Below are 25191 nucleotides of genomic sequence, written 5' to 3' on the forward strand. Positions count from 1 at the left end.
AAAACCGCTTTTATCCAAAGAACTTTGAGCAGAAAGAAAAAGGGCACTAGTTTCATTTTGCAAACACTTAACAAGCTCCACAGTACAATAACAGAGGGTTTTAGAGTAGTTTTTTGTATAACCTCTTTCACAAGGAGGTTATGGGAATTTTGTTTCACATTACTATGTTATATTGAATTAGAGCAGGGGTCCACAAATGTTTGGGGTCAGTGAAAACTCTTGTATTTTCAAGTGTTTTGGGCTCTTACAAAATGGCTGCCAAATACAAACTATTGAGACTAAAAAAGTAATTTGCCAAAAAACTGTAAGTACAAGGCCAGAGGTGGGCTCCAAAATACAAAGACACTTTTTTGAACTTAGTTTGCTATTCCAAAATCCATTTCACAAAAAACAAATGGATGAAGCTCATAAAGAAGTAACCTGGCCTAGAAACTGAATACAAGGCAGAGGTGGGAGGTCTGAGCCCCAAATGCCCAATCACATGTCCCCCCTCCCCAATAAAGCACACAAAATACCTGTTTCAGAGAAATACAACCCTTCTTGAACACACCCCACAAAAAAGGAAAAACCAACTGATCAGTTAACACATACACAGAGGGAAAACACCCATACACCTGTTCTTGAAAGTGGCTGGATTGCAGCCACCCACCACAAAGCATGCCTCTGGGCGCGACATGGGGATTAGAGGCATTGCTAGAAATAAGATTGGCCACAGAACTGGTGCTTTGTAGCATGCCAACATGCCAGTTAAAAAATCAGGAAGGGCAGGGAGTCTGGCGGGTATCAAGGGACGTGTTCCCATGCACACTGGTGCCTATGGGTACCATGTTGGAGCCCCAGAGGTATAAAATAGCCTTTATGAGAGTAGAAGGGTACCTTTGGGTCCAGTCCAGTTCAGGTATATAAAAGAATAGGCTGGGGGCTCTCAGGCTCTTCCCTTTTTCACACGATCATCTGAAAGCTTTCACTTTTGAACTGCCAGTGTTATGTCCAGACTTGGAACTGTGGTTTGTTCTATCTACTCTTACTTAAAAAAGGATTAAGTGTTTTAATAGCCTGGCTTGTTAACTAGTTTGAAAATGCCCTTCCAAGCTCAGGTGTAACAGAGCTCTGTGCATGTTTCAAAAGCAAATGCTTTCAATTCTTTCCTCTCGTGGGAGAGGGATAGAAGTACTTGCACACAAGGCTCACAGGTTCATTCTTGTATTGCTGCTACATCTGAAGAGGGCCATTATAAGGTAGATGTAACCCTGCAAGACCTCATCTTCTGAAGGAGTTTTCATGGAGGAATGTGTACTGCAATACTTAGGCTTGTTTTGTTCAAAGGCATGGATAAAAAGGGTGGCTTTAAGTCATTTTTTCCCAAGGAAAGCCAACAACTTACTTATCAAATCTCTTCATACAAAGAAGGTTAGTTGCTGTTCGTAGCATAATAAAGTAATTTCAACTATACCTGGGTACTTTTTCTTCCCACTCCCGACTTTGGTACAAAACATCTTCAAATACAGTTGCAATAAGAGCATGCAACACATGCCAAGTGGTTAGCTAAACATCATTCATACTAGCACGTTATGGTATTTGCATTTTCCTTGAACACAGTGGCCCAGTGTCCCTCCTCAGTTTTTGCAAAACTTGATAAAACCAATGATTAAAAATGACTGCATCTCAATTTTATAGTGTACATTGTTTTTAATTGGTTAGTTATTACAATCCTACCCCTCAAAGGGAGGGATGCACAAACGAGTTTCTATAGTTTTTGTTTATTAGAAAGACCCTCTGCATAGTTTTCCTTCCAAGTAGAAAATATGTTGATCGGACAAAAGAAAAGTTGGTCATTTTGGTTTGGCGGCTTTCCCCCCATTATTCCAAACCCAAATAACTGACCAGCATGACTGTATAACAGTAGTCCCTTGTTCATCCATTCTAGAATGAAACATACTTCAAATTAAAGTCTTTCACATTGAGAGAAAAAAAGCAGGAGATTCACATAAAGAATTTTCTGCAAGCTTCTTTACATATATGAGTTCTGCTATATTTTCTAAGTAGTTCTAATGATTGCTCCTGTAATTCTGGAACCATCTCCACACGACAGTGGATACCCATGTGAAGCACAACAAGGCAGCACTCCAATACATCAGGAAAAGGAGAAACCTGTAAAGAAAATATATATATTTGCTTAATGGAAACTATGTAACTCTAGGCAGAGGTGGTATCTCACTGTACTGTTCACTCATTTGAACTGATAATATACATATATATATATATATATATATTAGCATGACATTAGTGATAATGACTAGTATTTATTCTAAAAAGCAGCCCCACAAAAATGAAATTAAAATTACCTACACCCACCATCACAATAAGATGAAGTTTTCAACTGTATACATCTTTCCTGATGACCAAGCTACAAGGGCCAGGTGAGCAAAGCCTGTTCACAAGCAACTTTCTCTAGAAAGTTATCAAAGTTGTATAGTCTAAAGGGCTGTTTGCATGTAACAGCGCTGTTTGACAGCAAATTGTGGGTTAATTAACCCATGAAGTATGTGTGGTGTGCTGCTGTGTGCATGTCAGTTTCCAACAGCAACGTATGAATGTCGTTACCATGACATCCGAACCTGAGCACTTTGGGTTGTTTGTAGGTTAAACAACCCAAATTTAAGCCATGGTTTGTTTTTGGGTTAACCTTGGGTTGTTTAATTCAATAACAACCTGAAGTGTCCAGGTTCGGATGTCATGGTAACAACCTATGAATGCAGTAAGAGTACATTGCTGCTGGAAACCGAAACAACTTGCATCCCCACAATCTCCATGATTTGTCACGGAACACTGCCATTACTTGCAAACAAGGTCTAAAGCTGTCCTATTTTAATATTTCACTTTTCTAAATTGAGAGGTTGTACTCCTGTTAGGAGGATAGAAACCTGCAGTGTTTGCTGCAAGCTAGCTCTTTGCCAACCACAGAATCACGGAGAACTTCCAAACTGAAGGACGGGTTTGAAAACACAGATTGCTATTTGAACACAAAACGTGAAAGGGCTGAAAAGACCATTTTGCAAGGAAGCAAGTCAGCTTATAAACAACCTTCATGAGACTCAAATCTCCCCTGCTTTTAACTTCAAGCCTGGAGGCTCCCACTGAAACAGAAACTCTCCAATTTGAAATCTTACCATTATACACTCTGGAAACTCTGCTAGTTTCTTATTTGCTTCTGTAAGTTGTTTCGTCAGATCTGGCAGAGTAATTGGTTCACTCACTTGTTCTTTACTGTAAAGATGTAAGTTTAAGAAATCACATTTCCAAGGATACATTCAAACAGTGAAATCTTTCCTACCTGCCACTCACCAATTAAAAGTTATAGGAAGGGAGGACAGAAATTAAACAGAGCATTATAAGACCATGCTTGAGGCTAGTCAACTTTATGGAATTAAGTATTTCTCTAATAAATAGAACTTATAGCAGCAGTCCAGCTAAAATGATGTCTGAAGCCATACGCTGGGATCAACTGCATTCTTTAAAGGCTTGTCAGTGAGTATTAAGAGCTTCAAAGGTTTCTCTGACAGGGTAAGTATAGTGAATCTTTAGAGCTGAAATCCCCCTAAAAAGCAACACCAAGTGAGCACAGGTCCATGACTTGCAAACATGAACTCCCATTCCATATGTCTGTCTCAGTTGGGTCAAGAGGCACTGCATGTACTGTCCCCTTTCTAAATCAATGCAACATACACTATGAGCAGAAATCTAAAAATCCATTCACCAGGGGCAAGTGCCCTCAGAACTCTGGCAAGAAAGATGCCCAACGGAACATATCTCCTCCCCTAAGCGCTCAGTTGTGGTTTGGAGCCACGCCTCCTTTCTCACCTTCCCATTATCCCAATGCAAAGCAGAAAATACCATGAGGCCTCTGCATGTGCCAGAAGACGGGAGAGAATTGGTGACAAGCTAGCTAGTTAGCCAAGCCATATTTGTGGATCCTTTGGGTGGTATCCAGCGAAGTTCTCCAACCAAGGGAATTGTTTCCATCGGAAGAAGGGAATGAGTCCTCGCCTCCCCACTGCAGCCCTCCCCATCCACACATCCCCTCAAAATCTGCTTTGGATTGTCAAGGACCCTCCATTCCAGATTTCTGGGGGAAGAGAGGAGGAGTCAGTTCCATTGCATGAGCACTGACTTTCGATTTCGCCCTAACAGCTGTCGGCTCATATGACACTAATACTACACAAGCTGCACTGACTGCCAATGCGTTTCTATGCTCAATAGCAAGTGCTGGTTATAAAGCCTTAAATGTCTGGACCCAAGTTACTTGAAGGACCGCCTTTTCCCATACCAGCCTGCCCACACTTGGAGGGCATCGGTAGATGCCACTGTCATCTGCCCACCACAAACTGCAGTTTGGCTAGAGTACAAGGGAGAACACCTTGCCAGTGGCGGCGCCACATCTCTGGAATCTGCTTCTAGAAGTTCACCAGCCCCCTTCTTTGCAGGACTTCAGGAAGCTCCGAAGACCTACCTGTTTTTGCTTGCCTTTCCATAGTCTATAGGCTCTATCAGTGATATCTGTTTTTATAGATTCTTAATTGAATATTTATTGAGTTGTATTGCATTTGCTTCACATTGTTTTGTACTGTTTTCATGTTGCATGCCCCCTTAACAGAGTGCTGCCCTTTAAAAGTGGCCTAAAATAATTTCAAATAGATAAAGATTTGATCTTCCACTTCCTCATGTACTCCTAGCAGGCCAGATACAAACATTTTCTTTTCTTTTTTTTAGAAAAAACCCGAACAGATTTTTAAAAATGAGGTAAAGGAAGCATTTCTATGTAAATGAAAAACCAATTTGATTGTTTTTTAAATATGAATAGTAAAACTCAGCAGACCTTGCTTTGATCATTCATGGACACACGGGGACACACACACACACACACACACACACACACACACACACATATATATATATATATATATATATATATATATATATATATATATGGGAATGGGCCAAGCAGAAAGGAGCAAGACTGAAAATAAGAGAAGACAAAATTGGCTATTTTTCTATAGTCCCATACCTAACCTCACAAACTATCAAGGATGATGGGTCATAAGAAAGACCCTATGAAAGGGTTCACATGACACAAGGTTAAAGGTTGAACTGGGGGTTGTTGTGTTGTGTGAATCCAGACACGTTAATAAACTATGATTTGTTAATGGTTTGTTAATAACGAACAACCCATGTAAAGAACCCATGGTTTGTTTTGGAGTTGTGAACTGTGGATTGTTTGTGGTTAAAAACAAACCATGGTTTACTAGTACAGCTGGGTTCAAACACAACAACCCACGATTCAATGACAACTCATACTCAACCTTAAGTGTAGGTTGTCATGTTATGTGTACCTAGACTATATCTGTTATAGGAATACTTTAAAGAAGGGAATCTGTGATCCTTCAAATGTTGCTAGACTCAAAGTTCCTGTTCACTCCAGTCAGCTTGGAAGATGGGAAGTGTAGTCCAACAACATCTGGAGGGCTACAGGTTCACTGGAATTGTGTACAGTGCATTGAAGAAATACAAGGCCTGGCTGTAATAATGAAAGTCTAAATAACACAGTCTATATAGCTGTAAATTATCATGGATTTGCCTCACTGTCTATGAATATCAATGGGAAGTTTGATTTTAAATCAGCATTTTGCCTTGCTAATGTTCAATTGCCTTGATTTAATCCACCCTGGCTCCCAGACTAGAGGAAATGTTTCTGCCAGCAGTGGGAGGCCCACTTCAGCACCTGCTATTTCTTTAGTTAATCCACCCTTTGGAATAGGAACTCTCATTTTGCAAAGTATCTGTAGTGTACATAATGCTGTGATGTAGTAACCACTTGAAGAAGCTTCTATGCTATCAGTGTTCTACAGTGCAGCAGTAACATACAGGCAATGCATGCAGTTTAACCCAAATCCACATCAGCAGCCTCACACAGAGGCCAAACATACAATGTAGGTTGCAGGTATTATTGCTGGGATGGAGATTCCCGACCATGCAATACTGCTAGAAATATTTTAAAGTATATAAACCTATTAAATAAATAAATAAAAATACATAGTCCAGGTGTTTCCCCCCACACCTATCACACTACATAAGAGAAGTTATGAACTGCAGCCACACTCCAGTGATTCCATAGCGAATATTATCATGATCAATAATTATACTAATTACCACTTCCCCCAGTAAATGTTTAATAAGTCTTACTTCTGACTCTGACTAATCAGGGATTCCGCTTCTAAATCCTGCTTGTTGCTGACACTTTGGTGGAAATTGTTTTTCTGATGCTGGCAGATCAAGTCTGCCAAAGTCTGCTGAACTTGAGAGATATCCCTCTGTGTACTCTGGATTAAAGCATATTCTTCCGAAAGGAGCACTCGACAGCCCCTTAGTTTCACTTGTCTTTCTGTTAAGAGGCTGGAGTTGCCTGCTGAGTCAGTTTCCGAGAGAGTGTCATTATTGTGCCCTTTGCAAATGGGATCTTCCATCTTCACTTCAACATCACTTGCGGTTTCGGCAGGCAAAGAGGCTCTTTCAGTGTTGCTCTGGCTAAGTGGGGACCCCTTGGGAGAGCAAGCTGAGACCAGAGGATCCGCAGGTAGGTTCCACCACAGGTGGTACAGCTGCCCATAAGCCACAAAAGCCTCTAAACTTCTGAAAGTGGCCATGCTTTGTGAGTTTGTGCTGTCCAGCTTGTCTCCCAGATGGTCACAGCCTGCCAAACAAAATAGACAAACAGCGTGAAGCTTTGTACACCTCACCCTCTCTCCCAAACAGAAGTTCTACATCAAGAAATCCCAATTCTATCCTGGAGAAGTGAATTCACTGCTGAGAACACACTTACAGACTGTTTTAAAGTCTTGGGGGAAAAGATCTGAGGCATGAAGGGTTAAGTTAACAAAATGGCTTCAAATCCTGTAGACAGAATTCATCTAAACAGTACCCTGATAATCCATGTCAACATATAGAACAAGAATGACAGAAGCAGTCCTCTACCTTTTATTAAATCAATTTTATTTAATTTAAATAAAAGTGCACACAACCAGAAATGTTTTGGGGTGATACTGAAGAATAAAGGTACCATCTATTTTTAAAGAAGCAATAGGTATCACTCATTTTCAGAAGGAAAAACCAATTTTAAAAGTTTTTTTCATTCATTATTATGGGAACAAAACCCGGGGGGGGGGGGGGGGGATAGCTTCCAGAAACAATTACATGCGCACCTAACACCTGATCAATGAACTAGACCCAATTAGGAAGTAAGCCCCACTGAACATAATGGAACTTGCTTCTGAGGAAACATGGATAGGATTGCACTGCATAGCTTGCACACCTTCTCAAGACTTAACTGGATGAGCAATTATGTGATAAACCAACCCTGAGAGGCAAATGAACACCTAGCATGCGAGAACCCATGTTGCAAGAGCACAGCATCCCAAGCATGCAGTTACTCTGGCATTGTATTTCACATGAAACATGGATGAAATACTCAGACACAAAGTTTTATTTTCACACAGACAAGTGTGATATACTACCTCCTGGTTTGCAGCCACATCATACTATTGGCTCATATTCAGCTTGTGATCTACAACAATTCCAAGATCCTTCTCGTTTGTCGTATTGCTGAGCCAAGTATCCCCCATCTTGTAATTGTGCATTTGGTTTCTTTTTCCTAGATGTAGAACTTGGCATTTATCCCTATTGAATTGTTTTCAGCCCAGCGCTCCAGCCTATCAAGATCACTTTGAAGTTTGCGTCTGTCTTCCAGGGTATTAGCTATCCCACCCAATTTTGTGTCATCTGCAAATTTGATAAGCGTTCCCTGCACCTCCTCATCTAAATCATTCATAAAATGTTGAAGAGCACTGGGCCCTGCGGTACCCCACTCATTGCCTCTCCCCAGTTTGAGAAGGTACCGTTGATAAGCACTCTTTGAGTCTGATTCTGTAGTCAACTATGAATCCACCTAATGGTTGTTCCATCCAGACCACTTTTAGCTAGTTTGTTAATCAGAATATCACGGGGCACTTTGTCCAAAAACTTTGCTGAAATCAAGATATATGACGTCCACAGCATTCCCACAGTCCATAAGGGAGGTTACCCGATCAAAAAATGAGATCAGTTTAGTCTGACAGGATTTGTTCCTGACAAATCCATGTTGGCTTCTAGTAATCACTGCATTGATTTCAAGGTGTTTACAGATTGACTTCTTTACAATCTGCTCCAAAATTTTCCCAGGGATGGATGTCAGACTGACTGGTCTGTAGTTCCCAGGTTCTTCCTTTTTGCCCTTTTTGAAGATAGGGACAACGTTAGTCCTCCTCCAGTCGTCCGGCACCTCACCTGTCTTCCATGATTTTGCAAAGATAATAGACAGTGGTTCTGACAGTTCTTCTGCTAGCTCCTTCATTACTCTAGGATGCAGTTCATTGGGCCCTGGAGATTTTAACTCATTCAAAGAAATTGGGTGTTCCTTGACCATCTGTTTATCAATCTCATACTGCAATCCTGCTCCCTCAACTTCTGCTTCACTTTCTCCAGGGGGATCATGGACCCGCTTTTGGGAGAAGACTGAGCCAAAGTAGGAATTGAGCACTTGGGCCTTTTCTTTGTTATCTGTTACCAATTTGCCATCTTCATTAAGCAGTTGAACCACCATTTTTCCTCTGTCTTTTACTACTCACGTATCTGAAGAAAGCCTTTTCATTGCTTTTAGCATCCCTCGCTAACCTCAGCTCATTCTCAGCTTTAGCCTTCCTGATGCCATTTCAGCACTTCAGTGCTACCTGTCTCTACTCATCTTTTGTAGCCTGGCCTTCCTTCCACTTCCTATATGTATCCTTTTTTGTTTTTAGGTCATCTCTAAACTTTTTGTGGAGCCACACTGGTTTCTTCAGTTGTCTTCTATCTTTTTTCCTTGTTGGAATTGTTTGTAATTGTGCCTTTAAGATTTCCTTTTTTTAATACTCCCACCCATCTTGGACTCCTTTTCTCATTAGGGCTACTTGCCATGGGACTTTACTTATCATAGTTCTGAGTTTATTAAAATCAGCTTTCCTAAAATCCGGAGTACACTCAGCTTTTGCTTCCTTTAAAATCAAGACCATGTCTGTTGTGAAAAAGAACAAGCCAGAGCAAGTCATGGGCTTGAGTGCTTCTCTGTCCCCTCTCACATACAAGGGGGGGAGATTTCAGATTTCTATTTATGGTTCGGAACAAGCTGACATATATGGATAAAATGGGAAACTGCTGTGTCCCAAACATGGAAAAGAAACGTGGGCACTTACCGTTACCGTTTCTTTTTGTTAGGGTGTGGAGGGCCTCCATGCCAGCCTTTATACCTCTTGCCAGCTCAAGAAGCAAGAATTATATCATTTAAGTTTTGGTACTTTTGCCCCCTGGAAACGCAACCAAGCTTATGGTAAAGGGCAGGTTAAATCAGGAATTAACAATGATATATAGGAAAATAAGAGGGGAGACATTCCTTGGGGAATAGAGCCATTGAAGGTAAGCAATGGCAGGAACTGGAGACCCCTAGTAAGAAGAAACCTTCAGAGTAAGTGCCAGTATGTCTTTGTCTGTTGGTTTGGGAGGGTCTCCAGGCCAGGAGAGAAAAAAGCATTGTGAGAGACTGGGTCAAATGAGCAGTTGTTTCATTATGGAGAGTGTTCGGCGACACTCGACTCCCAAAGGTTGTTTATGAGGAGGAACAGAAATCTAAGGTTTAGGGTTTTATGAATGCATTTGCTGAGGACCAGGTAGCATGGGAGAGGCCGGTCCACCCAAGGAAGGGGCACTTCAGCCAAATACTGTGTCTGGGGACGATGCCAATGGCTATAGCTCTGGGTGGCAATTGGTATTCTACTATGGAAGCAGAAGCTTTAGAAACTTTTGGGAGGACTCTACATAGTTTTGCTGGATTTAAATAGAGATCTTGTAGAGATCCTCTAGCCCTGGGAACCCCACCCAGTGGTGACCTTCATTGGTGCCCACCAGGTCCTCTGATCCGGTCTTTCTTTTTAAGAGAGGTTTTTATAATTGTTTTTCATATATGAAAAACAAACAGTGAACTGGTGGTTCTGCAGAGTGACACACTGGGCTCCAGTACCATGTTTAGTTCCAAGAACGTGTCTGAGCCCCATGTTGGCCCAGAAGCATTCTTAGAAAAGTTGTGCCACATCGGTGTTGCCACATGGAGGCTCCTGATAAATCATCCTCTGCTGCCATCCGGTAGCCTGTGACAACAAACACCTTTGTCCTACATATTATTAGGCTGCCATCAGATAGAAAGTGGAGGACAGGATGCTGGAAAATACCAAAGCTGAGATTTTATGTCCTCTCTCCTTGTACGTGAAAGCAAGAGGAAGGAGTGCAGAGTCTCTGTGCCACAGCATTGGTCAAGGGACAAAGTTCTACCAGCATCAGGCCATTTCACACACAGAACAGAGACAGAAGTGATGAAAGAAAGGTGGTTGGATCCAAGAAAAACAAAAAGTTGCCCTAAAATGTCATCAGATTGTCTTCTCTGAAGCAGGTTTTCTGAGGGGGTGGGATGGAGTCAGTGCATGCTGGAGAATACAGCTCTTGATGTATTTCCATGGACCTATGTGAAAACTGAGTCAAAGGAGGAATGTGGCTTTACCTGTAGGAAGGAGAAGGTTGCAGATTTCTTGCATAAGACGGAAGTTTCCAGCATTGTAGGTGCGGGTCACAGCTCCAAGCATAGCTTTCACGGCCTCCTCCCATGAAGCTGCCTGAAGGCTCAGAAATGCCAGGGTCAGTTCATGAGAAATATGGAACAGGAGCTAGAGAACGAAAGGAAAGGAACTGTGAAAATGCAAAGGTTTCCATAGATCACGCTTCACAAGGAGGGAAAACAAACAAATAAACATCTGAGACTAGCTACCAACCACTGCCTGCTGTAAGGACTACAGGGAAGTGGCCCATTGTCTACATCAGGAGTGGGCAACTTCCTGGAACTAACTGTGGACCGTAGCCTCCCCCCTGCCTGAAACTGGTGCTGCTAAATTGCTGTGAAAATTTGGTAGCAGTTCCGCAGGGGCAAGAAAGCCGCATTTCCACTTTAAAACAAGGCACGGCCTGTTTTAATGGATAATTGTGCTTCCAGAAGCTCTGGGGGAGTGCAAATTCACGTTAAAACAAGGCACATACCATGTTTTAAAGTGAAAATGCGTCCATTTTGTTGCTCTTACGAATATTGATGCAAACTTTCTCAAAGCACATAATGTATTCAACATTGCGATATGTAGGACTTCTTAAGAATGCACTGCTGAATGAATGAAGAACTATTGTTAGCCATCCAACCACAAATTAAGTTGACACCATATTCACTCACCCAGTCTCCCCATTTAAAGACTATATTCAGAGCTCGTGGACAAATTACCTGCCTGGGATGAGTATTGCTAGTCGTAGTAGGATATTCCTGAGTTCTCAGCTGTTCAAATAAGTTTTGTGACTGTTCAGCAGTATTCACACCAAATATGCTCTGCCACACACTGATCACCATTTCTATGAAAGAACAGTCCTGCTTCGCTGCCCAGCTGTGATAGCAAGGTGCGGACGGGCCTCGATTTTCCACCAGATCCTGTTCACTAAGGCTTTTGTGAAGCAATTCGTTCAGACAGAACACCAATCTGTGCCCCTGTAAACGAACAGGACACCAAAACATAAACAAGTTTTAAAACAAGAACAACGAAAACAAACCTAGATTGAGAAAGAATATTCCTCGTAACACTTGACACAATACATTCAAATGTGTTTAAGTGGTTGAAAGTATAAATGTAAGGTTGTAAAAGTGAAGAAAGAAAGAAAGAAAGAAAGAAAGAAAGAAAGAAAGAAAGAAAGAAAGAGCGAGCCTCAGGATATTTAGAAAAAAATTATCTCTGCTCATCCAAGAAAGATACTCCACCAGATAGACGGCTTCAAATTGTGATCACGAAGAAAAACGACACAATGAAATATCCATTTAAAAATCAAGTTACCAATGTTCTAATCAAGAATTTCTAAATGTGTTGATTCTTGTACTAATGTTGTTCCCTGCCTCGATCCAAAGGGAAAGGCGGGTAATAAATAAATAAATGTATTATTATTAATAATAGTAATATATTTACTGAACAAGCCATTCATGCTTGTCTCTCTTTCTCTCTCTCCGGTCCCACAAACAGGCACTGATAACAGAAATAAGTGCCTAGAACACTTCAGAAGCAAATGTTAACAGTTGCCAGAACAAGTTTCAGTTTGAAATGTATTGATTTATTATATTTCTATCCTGCCCAATAGCTGATATAGGAAGAAGGTGTCCATGCTGTATGATTGAGTGTAAATGATTTGAGTTGACCTGGGAGCAGAGAGCAGGTGGGAAGCAGACTCTGGCTTTCTGCCACCCACCAGGGAAACTAGGGCCACTGGGAGGCTGCACCTCTTGCTTCCCAGGAACAACATCAAGCCAATGGGGAGACCGGCCTGACCCATCCATTGGCCAGAGAAGGAGCAATTGCTGGGAGCTCATTTCTCCCTCTGTGCCAGAAAGAACACTTGGCTCCGATGGACAGAAGGACTGCTGAAGGAAGAGGAATGTACTCCCTGGCTCTACCTGTTGGCCAACCGCCACAAACTGCTAGTCAGGCAAGGAGAAAGGAAAGCTCACCCTATAGCCTGAAGGGCATTTCAATGCCTGCTTATCGCTCACCCAATTACAACGTTTAATTAGTCAGCAGCCCTTCCCTCTGAACACACATCCTTAGGATTGTGCAAGGGATGTGTAACAAATGAGTTAGTAGCTAGGAGTTTAATAACAGTAACAGTAACAATAATTTTACAATATTAATAATAATAATGATTATGCCCACTGACCAACAAATTGTCTTGCTGCTGGAGGATTTCTTGTGCCCCTATCCAGTTTTTGGAAGACAGAAACTCCTGGGCACATCTGAGGGAAAACGTCATAGACAGGTCTTTCTCTCCAGCTATCAGAGCCAATTCAGCAGCAGCCTTAAGGGATGTGGTGTCTCCCTTTTTAGCCAGTACTTTGGCTGCATCATAGGGAGAGGCAGCTCCCAGGTAACTGAAAAGGAACCATTAATACAAAAAGTTGGGTTGAAGGAAATTCTCAGTTCAAAGCTTGTTCAATACACTGCCTTTCAAGACCTTTTGGCATCCTAAGTCCTTTTTGCTCTATTTGTAATCTCTAAAGTACTTGCTTCTACATCAGAGCAGGTTTAGGAGGTACTAAGTGACTCAAAGACTGGGTTCGAACGACACAATAACCAACGATGGGTTAAATAGTCGTCTGTCGGGACTTTTTCACACCATGGTTGGTTATTTGGCCAAAATAACCAACATAAATAACCAATACTGTGCAGACTTGATTATTTCAACAACTGTTAGTTATCATGTCGTATGTCGGGCACAGTTGACTATTTCATCACATAGTTGTTTATTTTGGGTGACTATAGGGTCCCCTGGCAAGAGTGACCAATCCACTCAAGATTGATCCAGCCAAGAGTGACTGGCTGGATACTCTAATCCAGCCAGCAGAACTTGCAATGGCTGATGGGATACCAATGGGAGGACTGAGAGAGGGTGGCAGATATGTCGATCAAACACACCATTGATTACTAGTCAACTCAACGCTGGCCTTAATCCATACCACGGTTGATTATAATCATGTCATTTGGGGAGTACATCTTCGATAATCAACTGTGGAGTTGACTATTAACTCACCATTGACTATTGGGTGCGTTTGGATAATGCAATGGCCAACTCTGTGTGAATAGTCCACTTCATGGATGACTATTAGCATGTTGTGTTGAACGCAACATGCTAACAGTCATCCCTAGAGTGGACTAATCACACACAGTTGGCTATTTGTCTCTGCTCTCCCTCTCCGACCTCCCCACTGAATGGGAAACAACCAACCGTGCCGTGGTTTCCCCCCGAAAGATGGCACAATAGTCAATGGTGGACTATTTAGTCTACCGTGGACTATTTAATCAACCGTTGACTATTATGTCGTCCGAACGCAGCCAGAAAGAAATCACTTACTGCTTATACACTAAGGAGTGCTGCTAACATATCTCCAATTCCAAATGTCAAAATGAGATCTAAGATCATATATACAAACCGGACTGTTTACAGACAAAGATAAATATCATCTGGCTATGCTAACAAGGCATTATCATCCCTCTAATCTGGAGTGGGGAATCTTTTTTCAGTCCAAATGCCAATTTCCAATTGGGAAAAGGCCTTGGGAGCAACTACTCAGAATTAAACTTTTATCTCTGATCAGCAGCTGCTCAAAGGTGAGAGCTTCTCCCTGCCTGAAGATAGGGAAGAGACTGGGGTTGGTAGGCTGGCCCGCTGGCTAGAGGTTCTCTATGCCTACCTTAAACCTTAGAGGGAAACTCATGGTGAGTTACTTAGGGCATAAATCCAATCAAGTGATTCAAAGAAGAGCAATATCCACCATGGCCACATCTCATGAGGATAGAAAAAGACTAGGCATTTCTAGAATGGTGCAAATAAACAGCACTAGCTAGCAACGACACTCCCAAATCTATGCACCATCATTTTCCAAAGCTCTATAGCTCTATAGCACTCTGCAACATCCACTGATCACTTGCTCCAGAGTCTTATGTGGGATGCCAAGGGAAGGGTCCCCACCTCCAATTCTTTAGGGAACTTTGGTTATTAATTTTACAACAGCTTTTTGTGGGCCTGTTCAGACAACACACTAAGCCATGGTTATGCCACTAACCCTTTTGCAGCAAATGGTTGGTGAGCATGTTTAAACTGTGGTTATGTAGCCACCATGGTTAGGAATGGTTCACATGACCCGCTAAGCCATAATGTTTAGCTCAAAATGCTTAACCACAGTGGCTTAGTGTGTCATCTGAACAGGATCACTGAAACAAAAACATTTTGCTAGCACCAATACCATTTGGCTGCCATGGAATAATGCCCATCTTTCTCCAGCACTGCTGCCCAGCTGGTGTACAGATCCTTCAGAACCGGATCTTCAGGTTGCAACCTAGCCTTGGCAATTCCAATAGCTTCCCTGAGGCAAATGAGAGAAGAGAAAAATCTTTTAAGATTTCAAGTGCATAAACTAGGATGTTCAAGCATATTTCTGCTTCACTTCAAAAAGAAGCTGACCCCAATAATGATCTGGAATTGGTTTCACCAAATTAGTTGAACCTCTCAGCATCCTAATTAAGAACGGTACTCTAACCTGATCTTAGGAGCAGTACTGTTACAGGCAGAGTGCATTTTACAGGCATAGATTCAGTTCACACATACATACTGGTCTCACATCCCTTGATTACTTAACAGCTGTTGACTTCTTGATGAATAAGTGGATGATTTCATTTGAAAAAAATGTGTCTTAGTAGATATAAGATAATATAAAAGACTTATATAGGTAACAATATTACACCCACATAAAAATCACTCCTCTGGCTGCCAATTAGTTTCTGGGCAAAGTATAAAGTGTTGGTTATTACCTTTAAAGCCCTACATGGTTTGGGTCCAGATTAGATGCAGGATCGCCTTCCCCTGTACAATCTGCCCCACACATTCTGGGAAGTATTTACTCCAGTCAGCCAAAACTAGGCTGACAACTGTTACCCAGAAGACCTTTTCTTCTGCCACCCCCAGACTGTGGAATGGCCTGCTGTGAGAGATTCATCAATTTATAATACAGTCACTGACCCTAAGACCCGAAGGAATTTTGAGCTGGATAAGTTTTCTCTTCAAATGCTGTTAGGGCATGCCTGAAGGAAGGGTAAAATCTTGGGTAGACATCTGGCAACCTGGGCATAAATTTTGTAGGACGCCATTTTGTTTTGGCCATATACGCACAGTAGCTAATACTGAATTTCATAATGTTCTGTTCTTGTCAGTATACCTATACTAAATACGACATGTTTTTTGGATTCCTTATACAATTTCCTATTAGATAAGACTATTTTTACTCCTCTAGGACCTTCCACTGTGAATATTTTGACTGTTTTGACTCTACTTTGCTAGTATTAAAACCATTTTTTAAAATTTTATCTAGTTATTTCCCGACAAAAGATATTTATATTTTGATGTACAACTATAATATAACAGCATTTGAGGAGAAAACAAGTCCACCTAAAAATTCCTACGGGTCTTATGGTCACCGTCTGTATGAATTTCCATGTACAAAATATTTAACTCATGTGAATTTTGTTTCAGACTGACTAAATGAAATGGGGGATAACAAGCAAATTGTTGGCCTACCTCTGTGCTGAGCGAGTGGAACTTCAACAGATGCGGACATTTCAAAATGTATTATATGCCAAAAACACAACAAGGGGAAGACAACAACTACAACAGAAGGAAGACAAAAAATCTTGGCTGCAGCTGAAATACGACAAGATGATGTTTTTAAACACATCAGTCTCGTTGGACGTGATTGTGAGTTCGTGTACCATTGTTCAAATGAGTGTTATAAATCCTACACACTAAAGAAAACATTACTGAAGAAAAAGAAAGAAAATGAAGCCAAACAACACGAACAATCAAATGTAGACAAAGTGGAAGATTCAGCACTAAAGCCATGCAAAATATTGAGAGGTGATGTTGTTTCTCATAACCAGCCATCGCCTAAGGTGGATCCTACAAATCTTCTGTGTATTATTTGTAGAAAACAGAAACACAGGAACAACAAAGAAAAAAATAGAATAAGTGGAACCAATCGTGCTCAAACATTTCTTGAAGCCACTCTGTTATTCAAGGATGATGTATACAAGATCTTCGGTGTTTGGAGCAGATTTATACTACCACAAGCTTTGTCTTGAAGCGTATCTCCAAAGATACAAAGACAAAGTCAGCTGAAGAATGAACAACAAACGCAAAACAAAGGCCACAGAATAGAGGATATGGAACCACTTCTTCAAGACATTTTGGATCGTGGCTATGGTCTAACACTTAGTGAGATTTGTGATTATGCGAACAAACAAGCTGGAGAAGATTCACTTACAAATATAGAAGTAAAATTGCTTGCTTATCATGAAATCCTCCTCATAAGAAAAACATTTCAAGGGCTGATGAACATTAAACCATTTGACTATGAGCTGATAATGCATCATGAATTAAGAGGAAGCCTCAGAAGTAGAATGGAAACCAACATCCAACAGATGCTCCAGTATGTTGAAAGCAGAGAAAACCCATACCTTGTTAAAGGTGAAGTTAAGCTTCACAACATTCTAACCAATGAATTTGTTCCAGCATTGAACGCCCAGAAGATGCTCCAATTTCTGACAACTGCACAAGAAGTTTTCTTCTTGTTTCGAGAGGAAAGGTTTATAACCCGCTCAAAACCACTATCGGCAGTTGTTCACCAGCAAAAACTCTCCACTTTTCTAATTCTAACACAACACATGAAGAAAAAAGAAAAAACTGTGAAAAATGTCATCAAAGATCAATTGATGGTTCAGAGAAAAGTTGATATTGCCAAGAGAGAGGAATGACAATGGCAGAAATTCTAACCTACGATTTGTCACCTTCTTCATTATTAGATGAGAATGGTGCTACTACCAAGCCCGTGAAATCTCAACTCATGTCTGAGTTGGCAAAAAAAAGTAGAAACCCCAGATCTCAGAAATTTCCAAAAAGAACATACCCTGAAAACCTGTGTGGTTGTTGATGTCATGAATCAGTTGTGAAACTTGCCAGTTAAGGGAAGTGATACATTTGAAGACCTATTTACAATCCTTGACAATAATGTGAACGCCATCTGTATATTCAGTCGTGTTGATTACGTTTTTGACAGCAACCTTCAAACGTCAATAAAAACTGCTGAGAGAGAAAGAGGATCTTCTGTGCAACCACTACAGTTGACTTCCATTGCTACCAATACAAAACTTCCTGAGCAGATGGAAAGATTTTGGGCGTCAGCTGACAATAAAAGTTTTATTCAAGATGCTCTGAGCAAGTTTCTGAAGACGGTATCTGATCGACAATGGGAAACTATCCTTAGTGGTCTGTTGCTTGAAAGTGGACCTACTCCTGTGTTAGCAATAAAAGGTGGAAGCTTCACAGAAATCAAGGATACTCTTCAAGTAACTATTGAGGAGGCCGACTTCCATATTATTCCTCACGTTTTCCATGCCGTTAAACAAGGCTTGCAGTGTTTTGTTGTGTTGTCAAACGACACAGATGTCTTTGTGTTACTCATTCATTTCTACAGGTTTCTTAATGATAATGGACTCTCTGAACTGTGGATAAGAAAGGCATCAACAGATATTATACCAATTCATACTCTTGTGGACAAGATAGGTACTACCACAAACATCCTTCTTGCTGCCCATTTTCTGAGAGGGTCTGATGTGACCAGTGAGATAGGCACCAAAGTGTCATTGCTCAAAGCAGAACCAGAAAAATATCTGCACAACTTTGCTTGGCGTTTTCCACCAAGCACTGAATCCTTTCAGCTAGCCAAGGAATACTTGGTGAAGGTTCTAAAACCACGTTCAGTGTGCAAGACATTTGATACACTTCGATTGGAAATAATGACCAAAGCTACTATTCCAAACATACAAGGCTTACCTTGCACAAGCTCTTCATTGCAAGGTCACATGAAAAGATCATTTTACATGGTATACTCATGCTCTCTACAGTGCTGACGATGGACAAATCATTAGCCCCAACGGATTTCAGATGGACGATATGTGCTGATGACTCAACACTCACGCCAGACCCTTGCATTATTGAGCTACCTGAAGATGGGATTATTACCTGTAGTTGCAAAAGCTATCTTACCAAACGATGCCGGTGCTGCAAAAACAATGTTTCTTGTACAACCTTTTGCAAATGCAAAATGTCTTATGACATTCAGGAACATGTTTAAAGTACTTAAAATGACCATTCTTTTTTATGTATTATAATTTCATTGTCATGCTTCAATACATTGTATTCTATTACCATCGTGTGTTTTTCCCCTGTGTTTTCTCCTTGAATATTCACAGTGAAAGGTCCCAGAGAAGTAAAAATAGTCTTATATAGGAAATTGTATAAGGAATCCAAATTTTTTTTGCTGTATTTAGTATAGGTATACTGACAAGAACAGAATATTATGAAATTCAGTATTAGCTACTGCCCATATATGCCCAAAACAAAATGGCGTCCTACAAAATTTATGCCCGGGTTGCCAGATGTCTACCCAAGATTTTACCCTTCCTTCAGGCATGCCCTAACAGCATTTACCCCAAGTTTGAAGCATATTGATTCATCCCCTGAATTTTAGTGAATTTCTACAACTCAAACTTCATTAAGGACTAGTATCTTGAAAGGTAGTTTCCCCCCCAAAAAGAAATGAAATTACAGATACAGACCTGGAAATTAGCACCATAGTAGGTCTTCAGAAGAGCTTGATGCATGGCAATTTTCAAGCACATAGGTCTGTTGCTGCGTTTCATTTTTTGATTAATATTTATCACAATTTCTGTAATGTAATTGTGTTGTGCTTTGCCCTCACACTTGTGTCTTGTATGCTTGTGTAAACAGCCTGCTTTATAATACACAGCCAGCCCAACACAACACAACAAAACACACACACACACACAGAGAATGATAGAAAGATCAGAATGAAGAGAAAGAGGATGATGGAATATTTTTTATATTTTTGTTTTTTTTAAAGAACAGGATAACAATTGAACACACACACACAAACACACACACAGTGAGAGAAAGGCTCAAACTTTTTTAAAATATATTTTTTGTTTTGTTTGTATAAGAAAGATGAGCAGAAAGAATCAACAACACACAAACACAGGGGTTTACAAAGGAAAGGAGGCCTGGCTGGAATAAGGGGGACAGCAAACAGACACACACTCAAGAGGAAAAAACTGAAGTTAATATAATATAAAGAGCAGAATAAAAGAAAGGCAAAACAGAGAGAACAGGGAAAGCAAAAGCGAAGAATAAAAGACCAAAGCAAACTACTCTCCAAAAAATCCTCCTTCACCAATAGCTCCACAAAACCAGTCTTTCTACCACAACTCCTAAATCCACAAAGAGGGGATGAGGAAAATATCTCATGATCTGCCCTTTGTTAAGCCCTCCTCCAACATTGTGATTGGAGGCTGCTGGAAAAACATGAGCAGGCTTGGGGGATACAGTAGTGGAGTGTTCAGGGCGATTGGGAGATGAAGCTGTCCATCACGCTGCCAACTCCTTCTCCCCCCTCCTTTTTAAACCTTTTTTAAAAAGAATTATGCCGAGAAAACCACTGAACAGATATAAATGAACATTATATACGCAGGACATACACAACGCCATCTATAACCTGACCAACTCTGAGGTTAGTATCTTTAAAAATAACAAAGTTCTAGACGTCTTTAAAAACCAATGAAACCCTATAGGAAAAAACGGTTTGAGCTAAAAACGCATCCTAAGCTCCAAATACTTCCGAAGAGTTTCGGATGGCTCCAAACCGTTTCGGAGCTCTGCTGTGCCGTTTCGGATCGGTCCAAAACACCCCTATCCGTTTCGGATTCAGGGTTTGGATCCGAAATGGTGCACAGCCCTATTATATACTAACATTTGAAGTAATCCTGGTTTAGTTCATAATTACATTTTCCAACATTTCAAAATAATTTCCCTGCCCTACATTTGAAGCTGGCTGGCTTTGTGTAACTGGAAAATGTACTACAACAGAACACATGTACCACAAACAGAAGTGAAAAGAGTAGGATGGAATTTGATTCTAAGATAAAAACAGCTGGAATAAAGAAATGGATCTGAGTATTATGCAAAAAGCAATTATTAGGAAACAGACACACACACATCTTTCATATCAGTAAACGAGACTGTAGAATAAATTTACAACATGCTTAAAAATGTCAGTCAGGTATCAAAACAGAGGTAATTTTTTATATCACGATCTCTGCTGTTTCAATATTCTGATTCTGCAATTCCCTACCACTTCTTCAATTGTAAGAGGAGGCAAACTGATGCTACAGCCCCAGTGCTTCCTCCTACACACAGAGAGATTCTTATCTCTGTACTCCGAAACGGATAAAAACAATAGGAGAGTGATGACCTGAAAAAGTGATGCAGTTTCAGCAGCTCCACAGCCTCATACACTTTATGGAGAGAGAGGAGATGGGAGGCAGCCTTGACGTACTGTTCTTGAAAACACAGCTGCTTTGCAAAGGCTTCCACTGTCCATGCCCAGGCTTGATAGCCAGCTAAAGGGGGGGGGGGGGAGGAAAGTAACAATAAACAAGAATACAACAAGAATGAAGTGAGCACATGTGAGAAAAAACTCCCTGCAAGAAGAAATAAATAATAATAATAATAATAATAATAATAATAATAATAATAAAAACATTCTTGTCCTGCAGTGCAGAACCAATAAAGGATTCTTAGTAATTGGGGCAAGGGAAATGCTTTAGAATTATCATAGAGGTGCAAAAGGCATCAATTCCACAAAACCATCCAGCAAGTCCATTACTGAGCTAGAGGCTTGAACCCAGCTCTTCCTATTCCAAGAGCTCATAGAATCATAGAATAGTAGAGTTGGAAGGGACCTAAAAGGCCATCGAGTCCAACCCCCTGCTCAATGCAGGAATCCACCCTACAGCATACCTTTATCTACTAGACTAACTGGGTGACCAGGTATTGCTGTGCCTGTTTCACAGCAAAGTACAAGAGTCTGTGGATGCTAGACTTACCCATTGGCGAGATGGCCACCAGTTGATCTGTTAACTCTCCTCTTTCTGCAGCTGTCTGGAGGGCACCTTTCAGGTCTCCTTTCCACACCATGAGCTGCTGAAATAACTCTGGGTGTCCATTCTCTAAGTGGCTTTTTCCTGTTGGGAAACAAAAGATGCTTCTTGGTTTGGTGCAAGCGTTACGGATAATATGCTTTGAACAATGCATACAACAAAAGATCAATAACAAAGATAAAATCCTCATAAAACTGTTTTAGAACAGAGTTTACATTGGCTGACAATTGTCAGCTCCTCAGTTTCATAGTACTATTGACTCAGAGTGATTGTATATATTGTGCTGTCAAAATACAGGTTTAATAGTGACCATTTCTAGATTTCCCTGCTAACTCATGCTATATAGCAAACCAACCACCACTTACTTTCTGTAACTAGAATGTGTATTAGATAATTTCACATGCATTTAATACGGCACCGCTCTCATTAAGGAGCTACCCAGAAGCTCCAGCAGTTAAGATTATGGCAGTCTGGCTTGAATGAGTTGGATTGCTAGCAAATATATATTGGTGTTTCAAGGTCTACTTTGGATTTTACAGAGTTCTAGACACCGATCGAAACAGTACTTTGATTCGCATCTACAAAGCCATTAATTGTGTGGCGGCACAACTTACTTCAGTCAACCTCCTAACTAACCTATGAAAGAGAAAGCGTTAGAGGAACTTGTTTCTTTTGTTGACAGCTCAGTGATTCAGTAGAAGCGATCAAATTTTGTTACAAACCATATTCCAAAATTTAGGTGCAATCCTATGGAAGTTTAGACAGAAAAATGTCCTACAACTAGTTGGCTGAGGAATGCTGGGAGTTGTAGGACTTTTTTTTGTCTAAATATACATGGGATTGAACCCTTAGCATATGTTTACAGCCACACAAATATCAAGGTATCACATAATGTTTTCCATTCAGTTTTACTCTAAAGTAAGCGGAAAAACCGAAATCAAGGACTAACCTTCTGCTTCCATCATCTTGTACAGGGCAGGCCTATCTGTGAATAGCCCCAAATGGACAGGATCCCTTGAACGAGAGGGTAAATCCTCATTCAGATCTACAAGGATGTTAAATAAAAACCAAGATTACCTTTTTATTAAAATGTAAGCAAGGGTTAGTTTTCAGCTTAAAGGAAAACATAGAAGCCAAGATAGAATTCCTTCCTCTTTAGTGTTTGCTCAAATTCGAATTCCTATGTTTGTTTCAAAAATTATGCTACAAATATGCCCTTTTGTGGGCAGGGGAAAAAGTACTAGAAACAAAAAAGAGGGGTGGGGGGAAGTGGTATAGGCCTAGCTTGCTTGGCTCAGGAGATCAAGAGAATGGTCCCCTTGAGGCTACCACTGCAGGGGTCAAAGAATAAATGAACAGGAAGATATGGGATCTTTGGGGATGTGCACTGGACCTGGGGAGTGTTCCCTGCTGCCAATGATAAACTAGGGCTGCCTTCTCCAACTTAGTCCAGAAGTTTTGGACTACAACTCCCAGGATTCTTGACCACTGAGCATGCTGGCTGAGGCAGACAGCAGTTGGAAGTCCAAAACCTCTGGAGAGTACCGAGCTGGGAAGGCTGATCGAGAGGTCTGACTCCCTGCACAGAAGAGATATTCTATGTGGACAAGCTCTTAATGACCACATACACCATCACAGAACTTCTTTTCCTAGCATCCAAGTCCTACACAATCACATCCACATTCCGGACTGCAACATGTGTGCAACATGGATTGTGACATGGCATAAGCACTTGATGGATATATTCAGTCTGGTGCTATATAAATAAATAAATAAATAAATAAATAAATAAATAATAATAATAATAATAATAATAATAATAATAATAATAATGCAGAAAACTCAGGGTCAGGCTGATGGTATAATGAGGTGCCTAAGTTTAAGGTCACTTTAAAGTCCCAACAGCCATACATTCTAAACGGGCATGGAAAAGAGTAGCTACTACTTTTCTAACTGTACCTTTTGAGTGTAAGAAAGTCGCTAGTCTCAAACAATCTTGGTGCAGCTCCTCTTTCGACCTGTGGTCCATAGATGTGCTGAGAGGTAGGATGGAGCGAGACTTTTTTCTTTTCACAGAAGCATCTGATCCTGTAGAGAGAGTTGCCATAATCTCATATTAGGCCACCAGTGGCGATTTCCGTCCACAAGCTTCTAGTAATCTATTTTCAAAGCACGTTGATGACAGGGTTTAGGAGAAAGACACACGTATGACGGAAAAAATAACCTCCTCCTACAACATCTTAAATATCATCATTTAAGAATTAGAAGGTAGAATTAGAATGCAGAACTCCCTCGATTAGGGTGGCAGCCTAAATGTAGCAGATGTTTTTTAAAAAAGCAAAAGCAACACTTCGGCCAATCAAGAAAATGGGAAAAAGGACAAAAACTATCCTGATTAGTTCTGGGCGACCAGTACTTCTAAAACCTAGAACACAGGATATAGTTCTGGCACCCCATATCAAAACAATAACCTACTGTTTGCCTCTTGTTTATTCTAGTTAACCTACTGTATTTCCATTGGCATGATTTATTTTATTTATGCCTTTGCACACCACTCACTTTGATAAAGGCTTAGAAATATTTTACAGCTTTCTCCGCTGTGGCACCCCAGCTGTGGAATGAGTTCCCCAGAAAGGTCCACCTGGTGTCTACACTGTACTCTTTTCGTCGCCAGCTGAAGACTTTTATTCTCTCAGTATTTTAACACTTAATTTTAACTTAAATTTAAATTTTACTGTTCTAACGCTGTATTTTAATCTTATATCAATTTTGCTGCGTGGTTTTATCCTGGTTGTGCTTTTTATACTGTATTTTGTATTTGTGTTTTTAACCTGTTGGTTGTTTTATTAGTCAGGGATGCTTTAGGGTGGATTCAGGGAAGCTTTAGGGTGAATGACAGGGATGCTTTAGGGTGGATTCCTGCATTGAGCAGGGGGTTGGACTCGATGGCCTTGTAGGCTCCTTCCAACTCTGCTATTCTATGATTCTATGATTATGGTTTTAAGTTTTGTGAACCGCCCAGAGAGTTTCAGCTATTGGGTGGTATAAAAATGTAATAAATAAATAAACAAACAAATAAACAAAGACATGCCCATTACAAAAAGAGTTTGTAGCATTTTACATGAAATGGTAAAATATTAATATAGAATTAGATGTTATGTTGGATCTCACCTCTAATTCCTAGTTTACAATCTAGCCCACATTCAGCACTTTTTATGTCCTACTCATTTTGATGGGAGAGGAGCAAGCACTTAAATATATTCCACTGAAATAAATGGAGCTTCAAAGAGGTTACATTTGGCTGGATTGTGTCCTTAGAATATATGAGCCTGTGAAGTTATGTTTGAATGCTTACTCACAATCATTTCCTAGGTTTTCTTAA

The 25191-nt window shown here is 40.6% G+C and overlaps 1 protein-coding gene across 1 annotated transcript in view; it reads right to left on the reverse strand.

Moving 5' to 3' along the window:
* Positions 1-1643: 1643 nt before the first annotated feature.
* The window catches only part of GEMIN5 (gem nuclear organelle associated protein 5), a 79850-nt gene continuing 56302 nt past the window's right edge, over positions 1644-25191 (reverse strand). Inside the window, exons 18-28 of the mRNA XM_063121559.1 lie at positions 23769-23897; positions 22759-22854; positions 21756-21893; positions 21122-21269; positions 14990-15109; positions 12907-13117; positions 11438-11695; positions 10676-10838; positions 6241-6748; positions 3171-3267; positions 1644-2151 (exon numbers count right to left, since the gene is read on the reverse strand). Of these exons, the coding sequence (XP_062977629.1) occupies positions 1984-2151; positions 3171-3267; positions 6241-6748; positions 10676-10838; positions 11438-11695; positions 12907-13117; positions 14990-15109; positions 21122-21269; positions 21756-21893; positions 22759-22854; positions 23769-23897 (2036 nt within the window). The 3' untranslated portion in view covers positions 1644-1983. The remainder of the gene's footprint in view (positions 2152-3170; positions 3268-6240; positions 6749-10675; positions 10839-11437; positions 11696-12906; positions 13118-14989; positions 15110-21121; positions 21270-21755; positions 21894-22758; positions 22855-23768; positions 23898-25191) is intronic.

This window comes from Elgaria multicarinata, chromosome 3, assembly GCF_023053635.1.
Source record: "Elgaria multicarinata webbii isolate HBS135686 ecotype San Diego chromosome 3, rElgMul1.1.pri, whole genome shotgun sequence".
NCBI lineage: Eukaryota > Metazoa > Chordata > Lepidosauria > Squamata > Anguidae > Elgaria > Elgaria multicarinata.